This window comes from Ixodes scapularis, unplaced genomic scaffold (assembly GCF_016920785.2).
Source record: "Ixodes scapularis isolate PalLabHiFi unplaced genomic scaffold, ASM1692078v2 PGA_scaffold10__122_contigs__length_95168666, whole genome shotgun sequence".
Lineage (NCBI taxonomy): Eukaryota > Metazoa > Arthropoda > Arachnida > Ixodida > Ixodidae > Ixodes > Ixodes scapularis.
The window spans coordinates 37,287,456-37,311,402 of record NW_024609836.1 but is presented as its reverse complement, the minus strand read 5'-3'; the positions used below and the strand labels follow the sequence as shown (position 1 = coordinate 37,311,402).

General features: G+C 46.0%; 2 protein-coding genes across 2 annotated transcripts in view; both read left to right on the top strand.

Moving 5' to 3' along the window:
* The window catches only part of LOC115325902 (zinc finger protein 528), a 31,993-nt gene extending 25,490 nt beyond the window's left edge, over window positions 1–6,503 (top strand). Inside the window, exons 11-12 of the mRNA XM_042287820.1 lie at window positions 3,776–3,895; window positions 4,643–6,503. Coding sequence (XP_042143754.1) covers window positions 3,776–3,895; window positions 4,643–5,874 — 1,352 coding nt within the window. The 3' untranslated portion in view covers window positions 5,875–6,503. The remainder of the gene's footprint in view (window positions 1–3,775; window positions 3,896–4,642) is intronic.
* Window positions 6,504–13,352: 6,849 nt separating this feature from the next.
* Window positions 13,353–23,116, top strand: LOC8039100 (translin-associated protein X). Its single transcript, XM_002413125.3, has 5 exons — window positions 13,353–13,563; window positions 15,691–15,916; window positions 18,085–18,218; window positions 20,053–20,162; window positions 22,667–23,116. The coding sequence occupies exons 1-5, from the start codon at window positions 13,518–13,520 to the stop codon at window positions 23,072–23,074; spliced, it is 924 nt and encodes a 307-aa protein (XP_002413170.3). The 5' UTR covers window positions 13,353–13,517; the 3' UTR covers window positions 23,075–23,116.
* The last annotated feature ends 831 nt before the right edge of the window (window positions 23,117–23,947 follow it).

Below are 23,947 nucleotides of genomic sequence, written 5' to 3'. Positions count from 1 at the left end.
CGCCAGATTAGTAGCATAGAATGATATAAGCCGTCTCGTGCTGCTTCTCAAGCACTAGCATGACGGAAGGGAGCATGCACCTGCACCCTTTTCTTTTTGTAAACAGAAGCGATGTTGCTGGGCTTGGGGTATTGAGAGAACGTTAACATTCGGGCATTTCGTGTGACCTTTTGCGAATTTGTATATTTTTTTTTTTACAGGTATCTTTGTTCCCCATCCCATTCGACCCCGCTCTCCGAAAAAAAATGGATTGTTGCGATAAAACGTGACGAAAGCAAGCACTTCTCCATTACGAAGTACACTAAGATTTGCTCAGGACACTTTTGAGAGGGTGACTACATTCCGAACGTCGCTAGTAGACATCGCTACCTCAGACAGGAAGCAGTGCCAAGCATCTTCGCTTTCAACGTCGCGAAAAGGCCGCCCAGAAAGAAACCACGAGTACGACAGGCGCCGCCGTCAACGCCGAAGTTTTCCGCCGCTGATGCCGGAGTGACGAATGACGCAATCGCCGATCCGAGCAGTCAAGGCGCGGTGAGCGAACCCGTTAGTGAAGAAACAAGCTACGCATTCGCCGATCTGACCGGTGGACACGCGGCACCTGGGGCATCGAGCCAAAAGAATGCAAGCGGTGAAATCGTCACTGTCAGCGCTATGGAAGACTTAACCGCTGACTTCATGTGCCACGCAGTCGCAACTGAAGACAGCATAGTGAACGATTGTAACATCGACGACTGCGTTAATGCTGCCACAGGCGCAGTCCTCGACCGGGCTGAAAGTCTGAAATGGGCGACAAACGTCTTGTCCACGAGACTGTTAGACTGCCAGCAGCAGCAAAGCTTGTACTCGCGATGCCGTACAGGCTCATGGCGGCGTTGGCAGCGTCTCCCTCGTACAATGTGGCCAGCCGCACTTTTGAGCCCCGTCAAGATGACAATGATGATAGCTATTGAAGTGGCCGGACTGAATTTCGGAAAGGGTCTATTAGTTGAGGCAAAGGAAATAATTTTTGCGTAGCAAGTAGTGGAGGGTTTGAGAGACATCCTCGAGACTCCCTGATGACGAGGCATCGTGCTTCTTGTGCCTTAGAAACTTGTGATTTCTACCGGTGGCATATTAAGCTTTGACTTTTGACTACGGTACCTACTCTGAGCTTATACTTGATGACTAGAGTCAAAACAAAATGCTCAACTTACCCAGGTTGAGTTTAGCACATCTTGTGAAGGATTCTATTTGACGTCTTTCGATTTTATGTCAAATATTGTAACAGCATTTCATACTGTTTCCCCTTCTAATGCTGGCCACGGGTACTGTTGAATGGGTGCTGAACGCGAGAAACAGCCCTGAAAGCATAGATGAATGTGAAACATAATGAAATCCAAAAGAAGAAAAAAAGAATAGTGCAAAATAGTGATGAGCAATGCACCAGGCAGTGCTATGCCTTGAATCTTAACCTGAGGATTATGGAGGACACCACTTCCTTTCGTATGTACAAAAAAAGAAGAAAAAAGATATCCCAAAAATACGATAACACGAGCCATTTCTGGTGCTCGAGACATGGGGATGGGTGCTCGCAGCTGCTCAAGGCCACGTGTTGGAGACCCCGGCATTTTTGTGCTAAATATGTTTCGTAAACAGTGCCTTGGCCTAATTAGATTTAATCGCGGGACGCTCGGATCCACCCATTTAGGATAGTCGTCATATTTTAAAGCTCAATGACAATCTACATCGTCTCTTTGTGTATCTATAAGTGTCCCTATACTCGGCATCACCTGCAATAAATGCAGGAGGTGCACAAAGAGCCAGATGAACTTGCCTGCCATATTTTGTGCCACATTGTCTAGTGTAGCTTCTGCAATGCTCCACAGGTGTCCAAGCTACTTCCACGAGCATGTTTGAATGTAAAAAAAGTTACATGCACATGCCTGCACAGCATCGTGGGACGTGCAGCAGTGTGGAAGCTATGCTAGGCTTTACAGCATACCGCAGAATAGTTGGCATAGAGTACAGTGGTGCAACTCCGACCGTCCTCTTGCTTGCACCTGCGGACCTGGTTCTCTCGGCGCTTGAACTTCTCTGGCCTTTTGCTTCTTCGTTTCTGTCCCACGTTTGAAGTCGATCAACTCAATAGCATCGCTTGCGTCTTTGGTATCTCTTGTTTTGACATCTTAGGGTCAGTTAATGAGAGTAGCTGCATATTGTGCAAACATGGCGAGCTTGGGTAAACCTAGAACGAGGGCTTTTGGCTGCATGATTACAATCGTCCGGTTCGTGGATACCATGATATGTCCAACCTGGGTAGGTCAGGGTTGCTTGGTCGCCAGATGCAAATGATAGACGTTATGAAGTTAATTGTTGTAACTATTAAGGCTCTAAACATTTCTTAATGTGTATACTAAGTAACCTATCCGTATAGCATACAAAGAGTGATTTATCTGTTTAATTTTCGTGTCCTGACCTCTCAAAGGCCGACGTGTAACCACTGTCTCCTGCAGGGAACATGACCCTTTTAGCATCCTCCCCTTTTTAAACTGCGAGAAGGGCGAAAAGAGGAGAGAATATAGGAGAGGAAGAGGGAAGTGAAAGTGCAAAGCGTGAAGTTTACATAGGCTTTTAAATACGGTGTCCAAAACGTTACAGAACATTGTTTTCATATAAGATCATGCAGTCGTGAGCCAGTGGGAGTTTTTAATTTATTCTTCACCTTTTGGTAACTGGGCGGTGACCTCCAAAAAATGTCACAAGCGTGGGGTACTGTACTCCTGCCCACCACGCTTGTGCTCATGAAGCTCGGGAAGCTTCGCTGCCATTGCAATCGCTAATGCGGCAGTTTGTGCTGGATACCTTCTGTTCGATAAGCATTAGTTTGCGGGACCTTCTTGTTACTCTCATAAGACTAAAGTGGCCAAAGCTGTATCGCTTTTCTTTGAGTCAAGGAAAGGACTTAACGAGACACTGACAGGGTATTTATGCTCGCCGAGGATTTTATTTGAGCATGACCTATAAGAGCCCGACTACTCAGAACGCAATTTGCGGCTCGAAGTTTGTTTTCTTTCCACCCGAAAACAGCTAGTCGAGAATGGGCCGGGGCCAGTCGCGCTCACTCTTGTTTCACGTGGCATTCAAACTATCTGTACCAAATATATTTAAAGTTGTGGGTCATCTAAGACACACATTCAGTATTAAAAATAGAAAAAAATATGAACCCCATCTTTTGTGGCCTCCAAAAAACTGCAAATACATTCATCCAAAAAAACAAAAAAAATGTTGCACAGATTACAGTAGGTACATGTACATGTCATTCTCAATATGGCGACGCATTATTACGTCCATATTAAATCGTCGTCCATATTAAATAGATGATGCAATGGCGGCGCACGACGGATTGACGTTGCGAACGTGGGGTCGCTACTTCGGAACTGTCGTTTCTGGTACCGGCCAGTCGATCTTCAAGTGCAGAACATTGAGCGGAGGGGATACAAGCGCAAAACGATTGCACGACAAACAGTTCACGCAAGTTAGTCGTCGTCGTCTTTGTCTGTTTCAAAAACCGGAGAAGCGGAGAAAAAAAAATCTGTGGTCGGGTGTAGCCACGTGTTTTCCAGCCATGAGCTTCCGTGCTCATGTTTCCGTTTCGAGCAGTTGAGTTTTTTTGCTTTATTCAAAATATTGATTGGGTAGTCTCCTGACACCATATTAAACCACTTCCATGTTTTTACATGTTTTGTACTTCACCTACTCTATAGATATAATTCTTGCACATTTGTTTCGACAGAGGTAGTTGAAGAAAGAGCCACTCCTGCCTACGAGGACTTGGATAATGAAGATGCGCTCGGCCTTTCTGTTTTTTGCCAGCCTGTGAGCGATGTCCATAGAGCCACTGTTGTGAAAGAAGGCAAGTTGTTCTCGCAGCCCCACTCTAGATGTCATGCGGGTTGTCTTTAATAATCTGCCTCAACTTGAAGCAGAATTAAGTGCCGTCTCTTTTAATGGGACGGTTGAGGCATTTGGGGAACATGTTAAGTGTTTCTTGCTTGGCTTGTAGCAGCTGTATTTGTCACACATCTTCAGGTTACCACTAGGGATTTTATTATGCATATTTGATTGCAAATTTTTAAGTTAAAAAGAAGTAAAAAAATGTGGCACTAATGACACTAGATCTCGTTTTATTTATTAATACTGTCAGCCCGTGAAGGCTATTACAGGGCTGGAAATCACAATGTAAAAAACAAAACATACACTTTAACAAAAATAAATAAATATACATCTAAACTTGCATAAAAAAAAAACTTGCGTCGTCTTTGTTGGTGACGACACTGGGCATATTGTCTGCTACATGGGGTATGCTTAGCATGGCCCATCCAAACCAGTCAATAAAAACAAAATTTATGCTTCTTCCTCTTAGTTTCCCACTAATATATAAAGTCTCCAGTGAGTGTCTTTTTTCATTTGAAATTCACTTGCACAGAACTGTTTTTTACCTTCAAATAAGATACCACATTATGCTTTTATTTTTTTTTGCTATTGTTACCTTAAATTTCTTTGTTTTTTTTGGATAAATTTGAATCTAAGGAAATTTTACTGGCGAGTGTTTCCTGCACATGTTGAGAAAGTTAAACTTATCTGGCATGTCTCTCCACAGAGCCAGCTGATGTGGTGTGGCAGAGTTCTGACCCTGAGGAGAGCAGTAGCTCCCTTTGTGCGCAAGAGTGGGATCAAGGACAGCAGGAGGAACATGACGAGCCCAACGGCCACGGCTGCCGCTTCTGTTCTTTCTCCAGTGTCTCCAAAAGCAAGCTCGCCATGCACGAGTGCATACAGACAAGAGATCCACCTTTCAGCTGCAACCACTGCCAGATGATGTTCACCACCAAGCAGAGATTCAACGCTCATGCAAGCACTCACAAAGACAAAGCACGCTTCAAATGCTTTGCTTGTTCAGAAGTTTTTTTACGAAAAGATCACCTGTTTGTCCACGAAAAGATTCACGCACACCAAAAGTCCTACAAATGTGACATTTGTGTCAAAGCCTTCTTGAGGAGAAAAAGCTTCACAAGTCACCAAAATGTACACATGGACACAAATCGCTTCAAGTGTGCCACTTGTCCACTGACATTTCAGTCAAGACATAACTTAAAGAAGCACCTCAGCCGCAACATCTGCAAGAAAGCAGATGTTTGTGAAAGCGCCGACAAGGATGAAAAGACTTTTAAATGTTCCAAATGTCCCAAATCCTATAAAGAAAAATCTCACTTGGCTGCTCATCAAAGGGCTCACATAATTGAAAGGCCCTTTAAATGCTCCAAATGCCCTAAAGCATTTGAAACGGAGTCTCATTTGACTGCTCATGAGATGGCGAGGCCTTTTAAATGCCTCATCTGTACTAAAGCTTTTCATTTAAAGTTTATTTTGACAGCTCATGAAAGAATTCACATGAATGAGAAGCCCTTTAAATGCCCTATGTGCCCCAAGGCATTTCGAACAAGGCATAATTTTATTTCTCATGAGATGATTCACACAGATAAGAGGCCTTTTAAGTGCACCACCTGCCCTAAATCATTTCAAAATAAGAGTGGCTTGACAAATCATGAAAGAATTCACACAAACGAAAAGCCCTTTGAATGTTCCACTTGCGCTAAATCATTTCGAACAAAGTCTAGTTTGTCTACTCATGAGGTGGTCCACACAGATGAAAGGCCCTTTAAATGCTCCACCTGCCTTAAATCATTTCCAAAAAAGAGTGGCTTAAAGAACCATGAAATGATCCACACAGATGAAAGACCCTTTAAATGTGGCATATGTCCTAAAGCTTTTCGACGAAAAACTCATTTGGCTCATCATGAGACTGTTCACATGGATGAAGAGCTCTTTTAATGTATTATTTGACAAATCCTTTGAAAAAAGAATTTTAACTTGGTTGCTCATAGAGTTCACACATCACTTGAAGGATCTTGGACAGGTGTCCACCTGTCCAAGATCCTTCAAGTGATTCACCTGCCCTAGGAAGTTTTAGAATCACCTGATTGATCATGAAAGGACTGACAGCAGTGAAAGACCCAAACTTTTCAAGCAAAGAGCCAATTGACTGTTCATGAAAGACCTCACGTGGATGATAAGCTCTTTAAAAGGCCACCGACAATCGAAAAAGCATGTCGAAATTCCACATTTTCCTCCCCCACCAGGCTTTCCCTTGCTTCTTTTTTGTGATAACGTAGTAAGCGAAGGCATTTTTTTAGAAATTTAGAGATGTTGCAGGTTGGTATATCTGTGCATGACCGATCTTAAAAGAACTCGGATGTAAAAGGCCCTAACATTTCTAACAAGGGGCGAATTGACTGCTCCTACAGGACCTGACATGAATGTAAAGGGCTCTTGAAATTTCCTACCTGTTCAAATTAATTTAAAGTCTGCTTTGAGCATGTATTCAAAACAGTGTAATGACCTTTAAATATGGAATTTGACACTATTCGCAATGATAGTGCTTCACTAACTACCACCACTACTCCCATTAGCGGCGAGATGTTTTAGTGGCGCCCTCCTGCGGTTCCCCTTTGTGACGTCATTACCTTGTAAACAACAAGTTCGATGGTGTTTGTAAATAGCATAGTGGAAGCTTGAAATCATAGCGCTCTCAAAGCAGCACTGCCAACACCGTCGAAATTAAAGTTCTTTCATTCCTCTTATTTCCGTCGATGGTATACCCTTTCCGACGTCATAGTCAGCTTTTGGGCCAATCGTGGAAGGCCGACCACAGCGACGCTTTCGGTCGCGCACGTCGCCAATAGGCCTAAAGCCTTTCAAATACCTTACATGCTCAGACGCGTTTTGTTGGAAATTGAGCATGAATATTCATGAAAAACCATAAATGTTAATCATGTAAAAGCTGTGGCAAAGCATTCTCGCAGAAATGAGACCCAATGTATTTTTGCACCTGAATACTTGCACAGCCTAAGAGCCATTTAAGTACTTCACATTCCCAAGAGTATGGTGCAAAATAGCCTGAATACTCGCAAGATGCTTTACAAATGCAAAGATGGAAACGGGACTTAGATGGACACTTGATTATTCACAGCGGTGAAGATTTCTTTGAATGCCCAACATACCCACATACCCAAAGCCGGAAAGATGAAAATGTAGCTTGAATACTAAGCATGCAATAATATTCCAAAACTGAAAGACCTAACAAATGTATAAGTGGTTGTGAAGCATTCAGACAGAATGAGGACTTATGCACCGGGCTCGTCTTGCAGGACTGAAGACGTTGAAGTGCTTAACCTGGCCCAAGTGGATTCCTTTTGGTAGCTTGAATATTCAAGAGACTACAAAGTCATTGGTATGTTTGCATGTATGTTACAGAGATGATTCAATAAATTTAGTGCATTTGTTTTCAGCCCCTCCTCTGCATATCTGCCTTCCATGAGAAACTGTAGCTGTCTGCTCTCTAGCAGTCATTAAAACTATTTGTCATTGAACCCCAATGGCCCAAGGATATTCCAACAGGGTGATTTGTTGTAAGTTTGCAATCGATTTTCGTGTAGTCTTGGGATTCGCTGGTATAAACGGAGGAATAGAATCTAAAATTTAGTAGTTACATGCAATAGTGGTACAGGTTCAAAAGGGCAGCTCCCAAAGAGGGTCTGTCTTTAGTCCTATGCTGGTCAAGATTTATTTAGGTTGACAGGATTGAGTATATGGAATGTTGTGTCAGCAAAAGTAAAGTGGCACAATTACAATCTGCACCTCTAGAAACGGAAATGTAAGAACAACGATAGTACAAGTCAACTTGTACCATTATTGCATTTCAATTGGTGGTGGTTAATAGAAGGAAAGTTTATAAGGATATGTGCAAGTCACAAGCCAACCTCAACAAGATAAGCACAGACAATAATTGCCTCTTCTTTAAAGGCCATTGTCATCAAGTAAGTACCAATAGAGTCTCTATGTTTTGTTCTTCTAGACTATGCATAATCAGAAAGTAAATATACCTTTTTTTTTTTGTGAGACTTAGTTTTTAGGTTTGCAGAGTGTTGTGGTGCCTTATACCTACCTATCTTTAGAATATGCTATGAAAGAGAATGAAAGCCATTGGGAGGATATGTATGGAGCCTACGATTTGGTTCATGTGTCCTGCAATATCCTATTTCATCTACGACTTGTGTTTTAAGACCTTTGTGTATCCTGCCTAAAGACTAGCAAAGAACCATGTAATACCCTTGTTACATGGGCACACTGAACTGCAATTACGCTAAGCCACAGTTAGCACACAATACTTGCCAGGGGCGGATCCAAGGGGGGGGCGACGGGAGCGGCCGCCCCCCCCTTCCCCCTTTTCGGAGGGCAATTTGACGTAGTAAAATAGATAAATGGGCTAGTTGGTACATCATTGAATGGAAAGTGCCGAATAAACAAGGACCAAGAAGGGGACAGAGACCTTCAGTTGTGAGTGCGCTTCGTCTCTGTCCCCTTCTTGGTCCTTGTTTATTCGGCGCTTTCCATTCAATTTGACGTGGGTGGACTCCCTGGTGCACACGAAAGAATGGGAGAATAGTGTCCTTACAAATATTTCCCCCCCCCCAAAACATTGTTCTGAATGTGCCCCTGATGCTTGCAGACATTTTGCGGCTAGGCAGTCAAAGCTGTAGGTGAACATGCGCTTGAGCATCTTGAGCACCCATCAAAGCAGTGCACTCGCGCTCTTCACTTCTTCTGAAATAGCTGTCCGAGAGTATAGCGCAATAACTGTGTTGTTGCATAATGGCAGTTAAAGCCGATTGTTAAGGGTGCCCGTGTAACGAGTATAAAAAACCACAGGCTGTCCGTTGAGTGTATGCGAGCATGTGAGGTAGGCCTTTATAGCATGCCATCTATATACCAGATGGCGCTATAAGTTACAGTCTGTGTTGTTACAACGAGATAGCGCGAGATGCCCGACAGCGGCACCCGCCGTCTCTGGATGCAGGTAGATATTGTAAATAGATGCAGTTTTCATTCAAACTCTGAGCTCATCTGACATGTCTTCCTTTACCTGGTGTGCCCGCTTGGGTCCCGGGTCGCCAGCATCTCGCGTCCCACAAACTACGCAACGTAAACCTCGTAAGCTTTCATGTCCCTTCCCACTCCTTCATAGGGGCCTTTCATGACCACTACAGCCTTGAGGCATAATGAAGCTGGAATTAAGGCTGTAGACAAGTAACTTACCATAGTCTGTGCTCGTGATGGCTACCGATTTGGCAAAACACATACAACGCATCATGTATTGTACACCAAGGACCCCTTCACTGTAAGGAATCTTGGGTGGCTGTAAGATGATGTGCGTATCCGACACCGACACCCAATAATGATATGGTGCATGCGTCGAGGCAGCGGCGGAGTATTGGGTATCGCTATTGGAGTCATTGGAATGATATACTGAAACTCTCTAATGAGTCGACAGCTAATATGATTATATGGTATGTGAAAATAAAGGACAATGTTGTTTCTCTATATAAACATTTTATTTATTTTTGCGATACAGATAGCAGCTCGTATATCGTGTGAATTGCCCCGTAGAAGGTTCTGTTCTCTGTCGCTTGTGAGATTTGGCCTCTTTGCCCGGGTTTCGAGGTATGAACTTGTTTTGCTTTGTTGCCTCCTCGCCCGAGTTTCAAGGTTTTTTCGCTTTGTTTAAGTGTGCTTGGGTCGACGTGTTGCTTTCTGGTCTTTCAGACTTCCTTTATGTACGTACCTATTTAAGGTAGTGGAGCGTGGAATAAATGTTAGCTGTGTTGTAGGATTTGTGTTTGTGCTGTCCTCCTGGTCCCCACTCTATTAAAGTTATGTCTACACTCAACCAGCTCGCGTGCACCCTTGCTTTAACTTCAAAAAGATGACCACTGCTCAACTTGAGTGCCACAATGGGTGCCATATAGGAGAGGTGCTGTGTACCCGTGCACTCAATTGCCAGAGTCCTTTTTGTTTGAGAAAGCATTTTGTTTTAGACCCGAAAAGAATAAAGCTTATTTGTAAGTTCTGTTTCTGGAGATAATTAAGGATGGCCAAAACTTGGGGTGTGTATAGGTATGTTTATACAGCCTAGAACTTTGTCTGCCTCAACAGGCGGCTAGTTTCCCAGCTGTAGATGAGAAATTTAGGCAGTGCAGTACAACCGCTTGCTGACCAAGCAGTAGTGCCCAGTTGAAAATTCCCATTAGATTCCAATTGGAATTTCCAATTGGTACCAGCTAGGTTTTGGGACAACCAATTGGTCACTGCAATGGGAACCAATTGGAACCCATTAAAATTCCAACTGGAAAATTGTTTCCAATTGGTGAGACCCATTGGCCAGTGTGCTTCCAATTGGAACCCACTAAAACCAATTGGTCCCAATTAAAACCAGTTAGAATTCCAATTGGATCTAATTGGAATTTTCAGCTGGGTGGTACACAGCCACACGCCAGCATGATGCTCATCCAGATTGAAATGGGCAGGGGTGGCGATTGAGCTCAGGGTCGCTGGGTTCTGCAGCGCGAGCTTTCGCTCCATGTGCTCCGAGCTGGTGTGAGCTAGCCCACTCGGCCACCGATCGCGACCTTAAGGATGGTGCAGGCATAACAAAATATTGGAGTACAAGAATGTGTGTTTACTACTAACTACTAACCACACATTTGGACTAGCACACACCGTGAGGAGTGGCCAAAGGCAAAAAGCCTACATACAGTCCTCTTGTAGCAGACGTTAGGCTCTGCCCATCGGCCAAACCCTTTCAGTATACATAGTGTTCTTTGTTTTCAAGTTTTATTTTTGTTGTCATGTCCATGACATCACTTCCGGAATGGGGGAAACCCATTGAAGACTTTGGGAGCTTTGAGCCCTTAAACTAGGGGGCACAAAAAAGGGAGGGCAACCCTCAACGAGGACACACACAGGACAATGGGGATACAGCCATAACAGCAAGAACAAACTTAGCAGACATTAAAATAGTTGTTGACAAAAATAAAGCACGAAAACGAAGAACCCTACGTAAACAGGGCTCTGCCATGTCTACGTGATGAAAGGAGGAAAATGTGAAAGCTGCAGATCCCTGTCTCCTGACGTCCATGGCACCTGTGGCCAACCTTCCAGTGGCCAGGAGAGAAATGCATCTCTTCCGTAAATGAAAATAATAAATATTAAACACGTAAACCTTAAATGTAAAAATATTACAAAATAAATTTTAAAATATTTGATAATCAGTTGTAAACTATGTTATAAATCAATGTGTAATAAAAATTAAACACACAGACCCTAAATGTTAAAAATTACAAAATAAACCTATTTATAATCACTCATAAACCAAATTATAAATCAATGTGCCGATATCAAGAAAAATCTGTATTTACTGCAGAATCGTTCTGGCCATGGGCGTACCAACGAGGGGGGGGGGGGGGGGGGGGCGGAAAGGAGGGTGCTTGCCCCCCAGTTTTTAGAGTGGGGGGCAAGGCATGTGTTTTGGCCCCCCCCCCCCCCCCCCCCCCCCCCTTCCCCCTGAAAGAGCCGCCACTGGGCAGGGCAAACACTGTCCGGCGGCACCCAAGGGATACCGAGGGCCCTGACCCTGGGTGGTGGGGTCTGGTTTGCCCCCCCACTCAAAAACAAGTTGGTACACCACTGATTTTGGCTATGGCGCCTTTCTTGGGCCGCCAGAGTTAAAACCGGGGTCTCTGCTAGCTACTGTGCTCACTTTGTCTTTTGGTGGGTGTTATTTCCAGTAGTAAGCAAGCGGTTATGTATAAGCCGGCAGTCTTGATTTAGGACCTCGGCAAAAACAACGTTGAAAGCAGCGCATGCCGTGTTGATGAAGATGGTTCATCATCCCCTGACAACGTTAACCCTTGACGTCGGTGACGTCAAAGATTTGGCGGAAATGATAGGCTGGCGGAGTGACTTGAAGCTAGGCGGCCAACTGTGCTTTGGCTTTCTTCTACACACGTTTGGTATTACGTTCTGGCATAGGCAATCTGTATCAGTGAGCGTACTTCCCGCATACTAACCAAAACCTAAGTGCATGGTTTTTTGTTATTGTTTCATTCAGTCTAGAATATGTTTTTTCTTGTATTTTCCAACAAAATATTGATATTTCTGAGGTCCTGCTGCCACCTACGTCACTAGGCAAAGAAATGAGCTCCAGAATTTGGTCTCCGTATAAGGCCCCTGAAATAAAGAGAGAGAGAGAAAAAAGTTGCCAGAGCAAGATTGCAAGTGTCTCGACACCGTACTGCACCTTGCATGAAAATTTTCTGCTTTACATTTTGAATGTTGGAGGTCTCTCTATGGTGTTTTGAAGCGAGTATCTGGCGACCCTTCGTTTGCATTTCTGACAGTCGATGCAGATGCTCACCCAAATGTCATTAAGCCGTGCGGTTATCCTTTTTCTTTTTTTCCTCAAACGTATGTTTTATGGGTAACTTTTTATAGTTGTGAGCCTGGACGTAAAGCCCCTGATCGTGACAGCCACTGATCTCTATGATCAGTGGTGAAAGCCCACCAAAGGTACAGGGGCGAGAGTGCAGTAGAAGAGCAGAAGCGATTGGAACAGAGGGAAAGGAGCACCCAGCTTTTACTTAAACCCTTTTTACTCTGTACCAAGCGTCGCTTTTTTACCACGAAAAAATCAGCCCGTCACTCAAAATTCGTATAAATGTAACTTCCCGCTCTACAACAATTTTTTTTTTTTTTTTTTCAATTTAAGGGCGCTTATAAACACGCAACCGCGCGGGCGAGCAGTTGAATGCACTCTTGATCGATGCTCCCTAGCGTTGTTAGCATTGCGTTTAGTGAGATAAAACATAGTCACGTGTGTCTTCGTCGACCAACACCACCTAGTTGGTCCGACGCGCTGATTGGCTCACTGGGAATCGTAGCCTTTTCCGTTTGCCAAGTTCAGGTGAGATGGTGCGCGTGCCACGAGCGGGTGCTCCAACGAGGTAGGAGTGCTGGGAATGCTTCGACGCCGTTCGCTTTCAGGGGCTGCACGTGCATTAATGGCGCATTTGGCGCTACTTGTAAGATAGACGCAGCTTACTATCTTCAATAACGCTTGAAATTTCGTGAGCCTCGACGCCCAGCCAAAGCACGGCGAATGGCAATAAGCGCGTACACGTCAAGCCTAAAAGAAAAATGAAAACGGCAAATCGTTTGTCAAAACGAAACCGAAACAACTGTTGATCTTAAAATGTGATGTTGTCTCTATTTGCGTGTGTAGCATAAATTTGCTTGTTTGTGCGAAAATATTGCTGTACCAATAATTTTATAACATACAATATATTCACATGACCTTTTTTTTATTATTTTCAGAATAGACTTTTCTGTTTGTCGCAATCCATCAAAACAAGACAATCCAGTCGGCGGCCCCGAAGAAACGCCGAGAAGCTTGTTTGGATATCCCTCGTCCGCGTCCGTTTGACAACTTGCAGTATTTCGCGTAAACAAACTGATCAAGTTAATACATTTGAGTTAGGTCGTCCATCGCTTGTTTCGCATTACAACAAAGGGTCACAGCTATGAAGGAGCCAGGGAAACGGTATGACAAGAGCCACGGCCAAAGAGGTTAGTGTCAAAACGGCCGTTGCTTGCATGATCTACCGCACGGCGGTACGATGCTCATTCGGATCGAAACGGGCAGGGGTAAGAATTGAACTCGGGATCCATGGTTTCTGCAGCGCGAGCTTTTGCTTCACGTTCACCTTAAAGTGCGAGCGCAGCAGGAGCTACGAGAGCGAGCTCCAGGCTTTCAGCGTCCCTGCCAAAGCTTTGCTCGCTCAGAAAGTGAAACTAACTGTAGTTTCCTTCTTTATAAAATTAGGGTTATGAGAGGCACGAGAGCGTGACTTTGGAATCTACATTTTTTTTTTTTCGGCGAGGGGAGCGCAAGTTTTTCGTTTCTTCTGCAGGGGTTGTGATGACGTCAGAACGTCGAGCTCTGATTGGCTCTGTTTGAAGGATAGTGGGTAGACGTCAAAGCAAGCTGCCTTGATGTCTACCCACAATCCTTCAGTCAGAGCCAATCAGAGCTCTGCATTCTGTTGTCACCACAACCCCTGCAAATGAAGCAGACAAGCTTGTGCTCCTCATAGCGGAAACACCGGGCACCCATTGGGGCTGACCAACCCCCTGCTGTTTGAACAAACCTACAACGAATAAGTATGCATAGGGAAGAATTTAAGCCCAAGTCACACTTCCGAAAACATAAAAATACATGGGGCACCCCGAAAAAAAAAAATTACAGCGTTAGTTTTTTTCATTACAGATATAAATGACGCATCACCAAACGCTCCGCCTCTGCTCAAATGTTGCGCTAGAGGTCCGGACCAGATGTCGTAGCTTCAGAACTTTCATTATCGGGTTCAAGAGTTATTGAAAATATTTGGAAATTTTCATTGGGGAAATGACGGCCATCAAGGTCCACACATACATGGAGTTCTGTGGCATCGGCTACTGGGAGGCGCCCTGTTTTCCCATGAAATTTTGACATCTGGTCCGGGCTGCTAGTGCTACATTTGGGCATAGTTCAATTTTGCAACAAGAAACTTTTTTTGGGGGGGAGGGGGGGAAATCTGGGTAGAGCTTGGCAACTTGGGTAAAAGGGGTAGAGCTTGGCAACTTGATGTCACCATAGCCCCTGTATTAGGAGCAAACAATCTTGCTGTCTGTAATGGGGGGGTAAAGACGGGAGCAAAATGTGGCAAATCGTAAACGCTGACATCGGTAGTCCCAATAGGAAGAATGAGAAAGGAAGCAACAGAAAAGTTGAGAAAGAAACCGTATGGTAAGCTAGGCGTGTTCGTTTGGTCGCGACGAGTTGAGGTTCTTCGAGCATTTGTTAACTTTTATTTGTTTTTATGCGATGCGTGACACAGTTGTTTTCTTCCAAAATGAAGCTAGGAAAACAAAAAAGAAATGTAGACCCTGCAAGTGACGTTTTTCTTCTGTGCATATCAAAATGTCGGCGGAGATGCCCCATCAAGACCAGTGATGTCTGATTCTTTGTGCCATTATTCAAAAGTGACCAAAATGCGTGGGACCAATGGCATTGTCCTCTCTAGATTAACATATTAACTTTATGGACTCTATAGCCTCACTTGTTTTCTTTGGCCCGACTCGCCTCTTCTAGGGTCCGATTTTGATCAAGATGAGGGTGAGAGGGATACCTAAGTTGCCTCTCGCAGCGCGAGTGAAGACTGTGTTTGTCGACGGTTTGTCCGCTAACGGGAGTGAAGAATGCAGTTCGTCTGCTATGGAGCACCGTACGCAGACAAAAGTAAAATGAAACGCCGTACAACTTTTGCTTCCGGACTGAAAAAAGAAAAGTTTGTCCGCTACGAACCGAGCACCGCAGTGAAGCAAGATTGGATGCTGGCTGGAATTGTGATTGTCCGCTATCTCGTGTTTGAAGCCACTGACAACCCATGCTTTGTTCGCAAACCTTGATTTACACCGCCGACGTCGACCGATGGACGAAGGAATACTATGGACAGGCACAAAGGAGGTTGTGAGACCTCGCTCGCCATTCGCACGTCGCCGAGACATTCTCACCAAAACACTACCCGGTTGGGAACTGGAGGGTGTGTCACAAATGTCTTGTCGGTCGCTTACGCCCAAGTCGTGGCACCGCGTCCGAGGTGCGGCCGAGGACGCCCTCACGTCGACCGAAATTCGACCTCCGTACGCATGCAGGACACGACAGAGGCTCTTGGAGGAGAGGAGGAGGGGGCCAGCGCAAGGGAGCAGACGGCGGGGCTGGGCCCGAGGTGGACGAGTCCCTGCCCGTGGTGCAGATGTTCCGGGCCTTTCAGGTGGAGCTGGACGACCGGCACGACCGCCACGAGCGCCTGGTCAAGCTCAGCAGGGACGTGACCATAGAGAGCAAGCGCACCATCTTCCTCCTCCACCGCATCATGGGGTGGGTGCTGCTAACCTTGTTTCATTTAACCCCTGTTACGGTACCTGGAACGCATCTGAGACTGTTGTGTTTTCCTCATCCGGAAAAGTGGTGGCAGTTTGATGCTTTAGCCCCATGTTCGAGGGGAACAGAACCAGCCGTCAGATGGCCAAAGGAGCGTGCTTTTCGCGTATGGCTCGTCTAAACGTTGGAAGCTGGAGAAAATTGGCATCTTCATTAAGTCCTCATTTCTAACTCTTTTTTTTCCTGTTCTGCCCAAAGCGCAGCGAAAGAGCCCTAGTATGCGAGTGATCTCCCCATCCCGCCATCTCCTTCTGCACAATAAAGTCCGTCCGCCATGATGACCGAATGTCAATAGACGCGCTCGCAAACGTAGCATATGAAGCCGGCCACAGCATTGCCATCTTCCAAATGCCGTCTACTACCAATGTGGCAATGCTAACTTGGGCTTCAAGCTAAGCTGCCTGACAGACTGTGCTGCGCGCGATCACCCCTCACTTTACTCGGGGGAAACTTTAACGTAATCTCGGGCCCGAGCGTGCACCAAGCGTCGTCGGAACTTGGGCTTAGGGGGTGCTGGGCAGCTGCTTTGCGCTCTCGGCGTCGAGCTTTTCAAAGGCGCAGCCCACTTTGCTCGCGTTACGGCGTTTGCGTTAGTAGACAATCGCAACTTTGTGTCTCTCATTGCTGGCTTTAGATGCTGTGTTCGCGCTTTCCTTCATAAAGAAGACTCTTTGTTGCCATGGTGACGCTGACCATAGCGGACGGACTTTTTCGTGCGGGAGGAGGCAAGATCAGGTGCCTACTTAAGCTCTTTTGCCATGCTTTTTAATTTGATGCTTTTTATTTTCAACCCGATTTCCGCGATCCTGGCTATGTTGCAGCAGCAGTGCTAAATGTTACAGACACCCGTTCTACTGCCGGTTCCTCGCCAGCTTGGCAGTTGCCGGAAGCTTCGGCAGTTGGTGGTTGGGATGTCACGATGACAGCAACACTTGCATTTGCTCGTACAAGCACTATATGCATGCAGAACGTTTCTTGAAATGTGGGCCAAGTCGTTCCTGCGAAAAGAGGGGAACGAGGAACTCCCGTCTTCCCGAGATTCCCTTTTGTGTGTTCCAGAAGTGGCTATTGTCCCCCTACAAGATTATAAAAGATTAACCCGTCACTCAAAATTTGTGCAAAAGCAGCCGCTTCGGTGGCTGCTTTTGCCACCACCCCTCGACGTCAGCCTCGCTGTAGCTTTGCTCGTCCCGAGACAACCTACGTCACGATTGCGTCGGATGTTACGTGCTCTAGGCTGGGCCTTCTCCGAGTGCTTGCTAGAGTGGGCCGTTTATAACAAAAAATACAGCTACCAGGCTCAAAATACAAACGTGCGATTGTCGTTTACGGATATTGTAGATCATATCCAACCTATTTTTGAACACGGCAGATATATTTCAAATTTTGTTGAAGTATTCCTTTAATCAATTTATTGTAGAAAAATAGAAGGCACACGCAGAATTTTACTGTAATCCAAAGAAAACGCTCACTTTGGATGCGTTTCAAGGATTCGGCTTGTCGGAGCGCATCTTTGTGCCTGCAGTCCTGCCCCCCCCCTTCCCGCCGAGGTGCACAATGCAAGTGCACCACATCTTCCTTTTTTCCTTACAAAGGTGGCGAAATGATAGCTGCTCGCCTCAGCTGCGAAAGGGAGGCAGGACCACTCGTGCAGATATGCACCTCGATAATATATAGGGCATTTTTTTGGAGCACGGTAAAATCCTGAATGTGCCTTCTATACCTCTAGAATAGGTTGATTGAGTGGTTTTCAATAATCCTCAGCAAGTTTCTAATCGAAACCCTACCTATAAATTCACTAATTACAAAGTTAATTACTTAAAAGTAATTAATACACTGATTATACCAAACATTAATAATTTTCTTAAATTGACCCTTTGGCAGGGATTGTTACGACATGGACCTCTTTTCAGTGCAACTCATACTTTTCGCAAGGAACGATTTGGCCCACGTTTTGTGAAACACCTTGTATACAACGAAACTCAACGATGCAAATTTGGTTCTGCCGGGGTAATCAAACTTTGACCGGGAATGCTTGCGGTGGTCGCATCGTGCATGGTTTTCGACAACGATCGTTCTCGGAGGGGAATGTCGTGGAATCGCAGGGAGCAGCAGAAGGACAAGACCCTGGCGGAAGCCCACGGCAAGCTCTCCGAGCTGCAGAACTCCCAGCTGAGGGAAATTGCCACAGAGCTGAGGGACCAGTGCCCTTACCTGTACCTCAGGGCATACTCCCCAGGTGATGCCACTTCCCGCCGCCCTGCCCAGAGGGCCTAGGAGAGAGTGTTTGCGATTTAATGGTAGGCGCCTCCTGCGCCAATTGGTCGCGAGTGCATGTGCGCTGCATTGTTGGGGTGCGAGGGGAAAGGCCGAGACGCTTGCAGACGATCCGCACTTTTGCCACACCCTCGGCTCCTACTGCGAATACCACCCATAAACCATGCGACTTTGATCAGGTGGTTAAAAACTCTCTAAAATATATGTTCTCTAGCCCTTCGTGAAGCCCATCTGCATAGACCCTTTTCATAAAAATGCTCCAAGTAGGCGCTGTTGCGTCTTACGTACCTGCAAACTTCCGGTCAAACTAGAGGAGAAACGGTCTCCGCCACAAAACTGCCCTTTGTGTCGACCAAAAAATATTTTCTCACCAATTCTACTGGTGCTTAGCTAAAGGATTGTTTAGCGAGAGACTCGTTGGAGAGATTTGCTTACTCCTATAAGACAACCAGTTGCCCATAATATGTTTAGTGACGCAGCAGAGGGACCCTTCTAAATCTTAAACTTCGTTGTTTCCTTAGCGCATTTTAGAAATTGCAATGTAAACAAGCTCAGAGCATTTAACAGAACGGCGACCAGAAGTCTCTTGGAGCACCGAAGACTGCTTGCGTCTGTAAACACAAAAAGAGTCAATATTGGGTAGTGGCTAAAGGGCCGACGTTTGCGGAACGCATCAGTTGTATAGCGGAAAAGCCGCCAAGCAGGCCACGCCAGTTGGCCATACTCTTCCGCTACTTAGCTCACAAGTCAAACAGATCATTGGCCTTTTGAAGGGACCACATAAATCAGTTTAAACGGATCGCGCTAAGACGTTGCGCCGAAATGGCCGAAGATGGTGCGTTTCGTGCGTCAGAATCTCAAAGAATGAACGTGCCAGAGTAAAGAGTAAACAATTTGGAGCCCGGTTTCGCTGCCTGTGGCACCAGTGCGCCAACGAAAAGCGTTCGATTGGCGCAACATCCAGCAGATGGATGCAGGTGAGAGCGAGGACGTAGGCAGCAATCTTCGACGGCGGACAATGTTTATGAATCAAATGCGTTTCGGGCTATTTCAGTGTAGTGCATGATCTTGTTGGGTGGATACAAAACCAACAAGAAAGATTCTTTGTCAGGCTACTTTGGCGACATGTCAACAACTACCACCATCTTTTTGGTGTTGCATCTTTCGTTGGCCACCGTGGATAGCGAATTCACTCTCTTAACACTTTGCTGTTTGCCCAGGGATGCTCATTCTTCGAAATTTTGCTTCACAAAATGCACAGCCTTCGGGGTCCCCATGTAAGAGATCTTAGCTTGTTACTTTTAGAAACCAGTTTGCGTGTTCCCTTCAAAGGGCCAATGATTCAGTCGACTAATGTTGTATGTCTCTGGGGCACCATATTTTCCGGCCTATAGCTCGCATCGCCTTATGAGTCGCGCCTAAGTATTTGTACGGTCGGCACGACGGAGCTGCAATGAAAAGACCGTGTATCTTATTGCGATTGCAGTATGTGTGCAACTGAGAGCGAGTTTCAATATTCACGTCGACGAATCGAACGAAAAATATTAACCTTCGGGCCAAATTTTTGCGGTTGAGGTCCATGCTTGTAGAATCAAAGGGCATAGAAGCTGCACCGTTCTACAAGACATACCGCCACAAATTTTGGAAGAAAAGTGTGACTCGCGCACCGATAAGTGTGCTACTTGGGGCGCCATGTCGAGGACCCGCAGTAGAGAAGCAACGTCCTCGGACTGTGCATCGACCTCTCGTAAGTTTGGCGTCGTTCTCTTGACGAACGTCGCCCTCCACGTGTGCAGGGGTCCAGGAGTATGTGGAGGCGGTGACCTTCTACCACTACATCAAGGACGGGCGCCTGGTCAGTCTTGAGGAGATCTGCCAACCGCTGGTCTACGATGAGCAGCCTGAGGTGAGAGGGCATGTCTCTTACGGCTGGCCGTTCGTCGGCGTTAATCCTTAAAGGGAAATGGAAGCAACATTTTAGTATCTATTTCTTTGTGCAGAGGCTGTCTTTTTTACGACAGCAGCTCAGAAACACTGGTCTTTCGTTCGTAGACGCGAGAAAAGCAATCTTAAAACGAGTAAAACAGTTTTTCAATACCAGCTGGTGGTTGGGTTGGTCAAGCCTCGTTGGAATGTCTGACGTCATGGATCCAATAGTAGCAGCGCCGCGGCGCGGCAGTGTCCCATGCGGGTGCACGGGTATTCCCATTTGGCAGGATCGTAACGCGTTGACGATAAAGCTGGCGCCACCTGTGACGACCATCGTAATTACAGTACCCTGGGCCGTTTATGGGTCCGTGACGTCACGAGCGGGACGTCACGTGCAAATTGGCCCCGAGACGCATTGCGGCGCCTCGATGGCCAATTTTGAAGTGCTTACCAGAATCGGTCGGTTGAATGAAAAATATAGCCATCCGCTGCAGATACAGGCGTGTGATTATCATTTGTGGATATCATGGGTCATATTTCACCCGTTTCGAAGTGTTTCGGGGATATTTCAAGTTTCGATTCTTTACCCCTTAAACGACAGCTCCACTTTGTTTTGTTTTTGAAAAAACAATGCAGTCCTCTTCAGTATCACCTAGGGAGACCGCACGTCAAATATTACGACCTAGCTCTGTCTAGGTGTTTCTTAAATGATTCAACAGCATTTGAAATTTGCCAGGTTGCCGAAATTGGCTGACTCTAGCAGGCGAACTGAGGTGCAACCAACAGCGCAGTCAAGGCTACGGTGTGGGCGTAGCGAACATTGAGCTCAACATCATCACCATTGTTTGTATTTACTTCTCTGGGCAAGCGTAACTGGCGACGTCAGCAATGTTTTCTTGCGGCGCGCTTGGTGTCGCAGCGCGCTTCTTGGGAGCCGTCCGGCCGTCCCGCTGTTACTGCCATCTATCGCGTCACATCCCCCGTCGTCGTCTCACCGTTTGTGATTATTGTCTTGGAGTTTTGTTCACACTGGACAGTATGTGAGCATCGTCGACAGTCGTAGACACCAAAACGTGGTGAAGAGTGCGATGCAGACGACACTTGTGCCTGACACACACCCGCCCCAATGGTGGCCTATCGGCCCACCCCAATCCCACCTGTTGTTGCGTAGGGGATCACGTGACATCTCGTACCACGTGATAGCCATGTTTTTGGCGGCCCGAGGGCAATGTTGCCAGACGAAGCCGAAGTTTTGGTTTTGATTTCTGCTCATGCTTAATTTAAGATTTAACAAATCCCTTGCCCTTAAGGGGATATCCAGCAAAATTTTCATAGCAACTGATTTGCCTCAAATTGGTTCAACATGTTATTGGACACATCTAAACTAGCAACCAAAATTGCAGGTCACGATAATCTCTTTTTTTAAGTTATTGAATTTTTTAATTCGATCCGAGGCGCCGAGGGGCAACACCGAAAATCTGACGCCAGATGTTGTAATACGGGGCCAGTACTGCTCGTTTCCGATCGGTTGAAAGAAGTCTGACGGTGTGAAGTAAAAGCGGGAAAAGCTCGCGCCAGAAAAACAGAGAAATGAGAGACGTGCCAAACACCGTGTTTTCTAGACCTCCCACCCATGTTGCCTCCAGAAGCTTCGTACTTCCACGCCTCAAGCTCACCTTTGTAGCACAACATGCAGTAGCACAAACAACATACGTTGACGGCATACGGCTCGAAACCTAAAAGCTGACCTTGGTGTAGTTAATAGGCACTGCTAGAGGTCAATGAGGTCAGCCGTCTTGGGAGTATCTGAGCATAAGTAATATCGGATGTCAGATGTCATCCGTTGACTGGCGTGCATGGCGTCATTATGGCACCGCCGTCGGAGCGATATCTGACGCTCTGTCTTCGCACATCAAGTCTGGTCTACGTAGCCACCTTGCGCAGGCAACGCAAGTTCCCCATCATGACATGTTTGTAGATCTGAGAGGGAAGCTCCCCAGGAAACTGGGATTATAGTTTTTACACCAGTAATTGAATCCGGACAATCAAATTAATGAATGTAAGTTGTATATATAATAAAGAACCAGGATTCCAAAATAACCTATAACTCAGAATTAAAAAAAATTAAAAAAATGTTTCATGATGCTTTTAAAGTCTCTACTTGTCCTCATTTCTTTTGTGCCTTTTAGCATTATCGACCCACTGGCCCAAAACCAAAGTTTTAATTCAACATATTTCTTGTATGCTGGGCTCTTCCCTTTATCAACGTGTAAAGCAAGATCCCGCCATCAGTCGCACTAACTGCTTGCCGACGTGACAATTCTGAATTCTTTTCTCGTGCACGAAGAGGAAGCGCACGCCACCGGATGTTTAGGCAATGATAGAAGTCCGAGTCGGCACCCGTCGTGTCGTTTGTGTTTTCTACCTGTCCTCATGCTTTTTAACCTTTTGCTCGTTCAACACCACTCTCGCGCCACCAAGGAGGCAGAGAGCGACCTGGCGGCCTCCGGCGAAGGGGAAGCAGCCCCCGGTGGTTCCCCCGCCCAGTTGCGGCTGGAGGTGACCCCCACGGACTACATGCTGGGGGTGGCAGACCTGACCGGGGAGCTGATGCGCAAGTGCATCAACGCGGTGGGGCAGGGCAACCTGGAGGAGCCCTTCGTGCTCTGCCGCTTCCTACGGGACGTCTACTCGGCCTTCCTGGGCTTCGGCAACACGGCGGGGCGGGAGGCGAGCCGCAAGGTGTGGACCCTGTTCCAGAGCGTGCGCAAGGTGGAGAACGCCTGCTACGCCATACGGGTGCGTGGCTCCGAGATCCCCAGCCACATGCTGGCCGACGTGTTCAGCGTCTCGCTGGCCAAGGAAGAGGGGCTCCCAGAGTGCGACTGAGTGCCACGGACGGAGTCGTAATAAAGCGCTTTTCGAATACGAGCTCGTCGTTTTGCGTGTCTTTTCGTGTTTTTGTGGTTGAACGACCCCTCTTTCTTCCCTCCCACTTTTAAAGGGACACAATTTTTTTTTCCAGTCGATCTGTTATGGTCTCAAAAGACTACCCAATCAATATTTCGCTACAGCCTCATATATATTTTTAATGAATTAAAAAAAAACGAAACTGCTCGAAACCGAAACTGGACTGGGGAGGAAGAAAAAATATAGGAGGAGAAAGTTGCCAGAAGTCATGGGGCTGTGCAACTTTTTTCTTTTTAAATCGACGTATTTGCAGTCTTTTACGAGGCCACAAAAGATGGGTATCATATTTTTGTCTATTTATAGTATTTAGTGTGTGCCTTCGATGACCCACAACTTTGAATATCTTTGCTGGTTGTGTTTTAACCATAGAAAACGGTACGTGACCACGGAAAAGAGAGTGAGCACGGCTGAAACCGGCCAATTTTTGATCGGTGGCTTTCGGGCGGAAAGAAAACAAATTTCGAGTCACAAATTCTGTTCTGGGTAGATGTGCTTTTGTATGTTATGTGCAAGTAAAAACCTTGGCAAGCATAAATACCCCGTCAGTGTCCCTTTAAGGACGTTTCACAGTTGCGTCGCGGCACTAAATTGGCGCCGACGAAGCACTGGCTCGAATGCAACTAAGCAACGATGCAGTGTTGTACATAAATAGAGTAGGCTCATGATAATTGAAGCTGAACATTTTGTACTTCCGGTTAATTCAAACAAAATTCAAAATATTGGTTGTCCTACTGCGTTTTCAGTGTATTTACGTGGCGTATTAGGTTGCAAATCGTAATTTTATCCTGCATC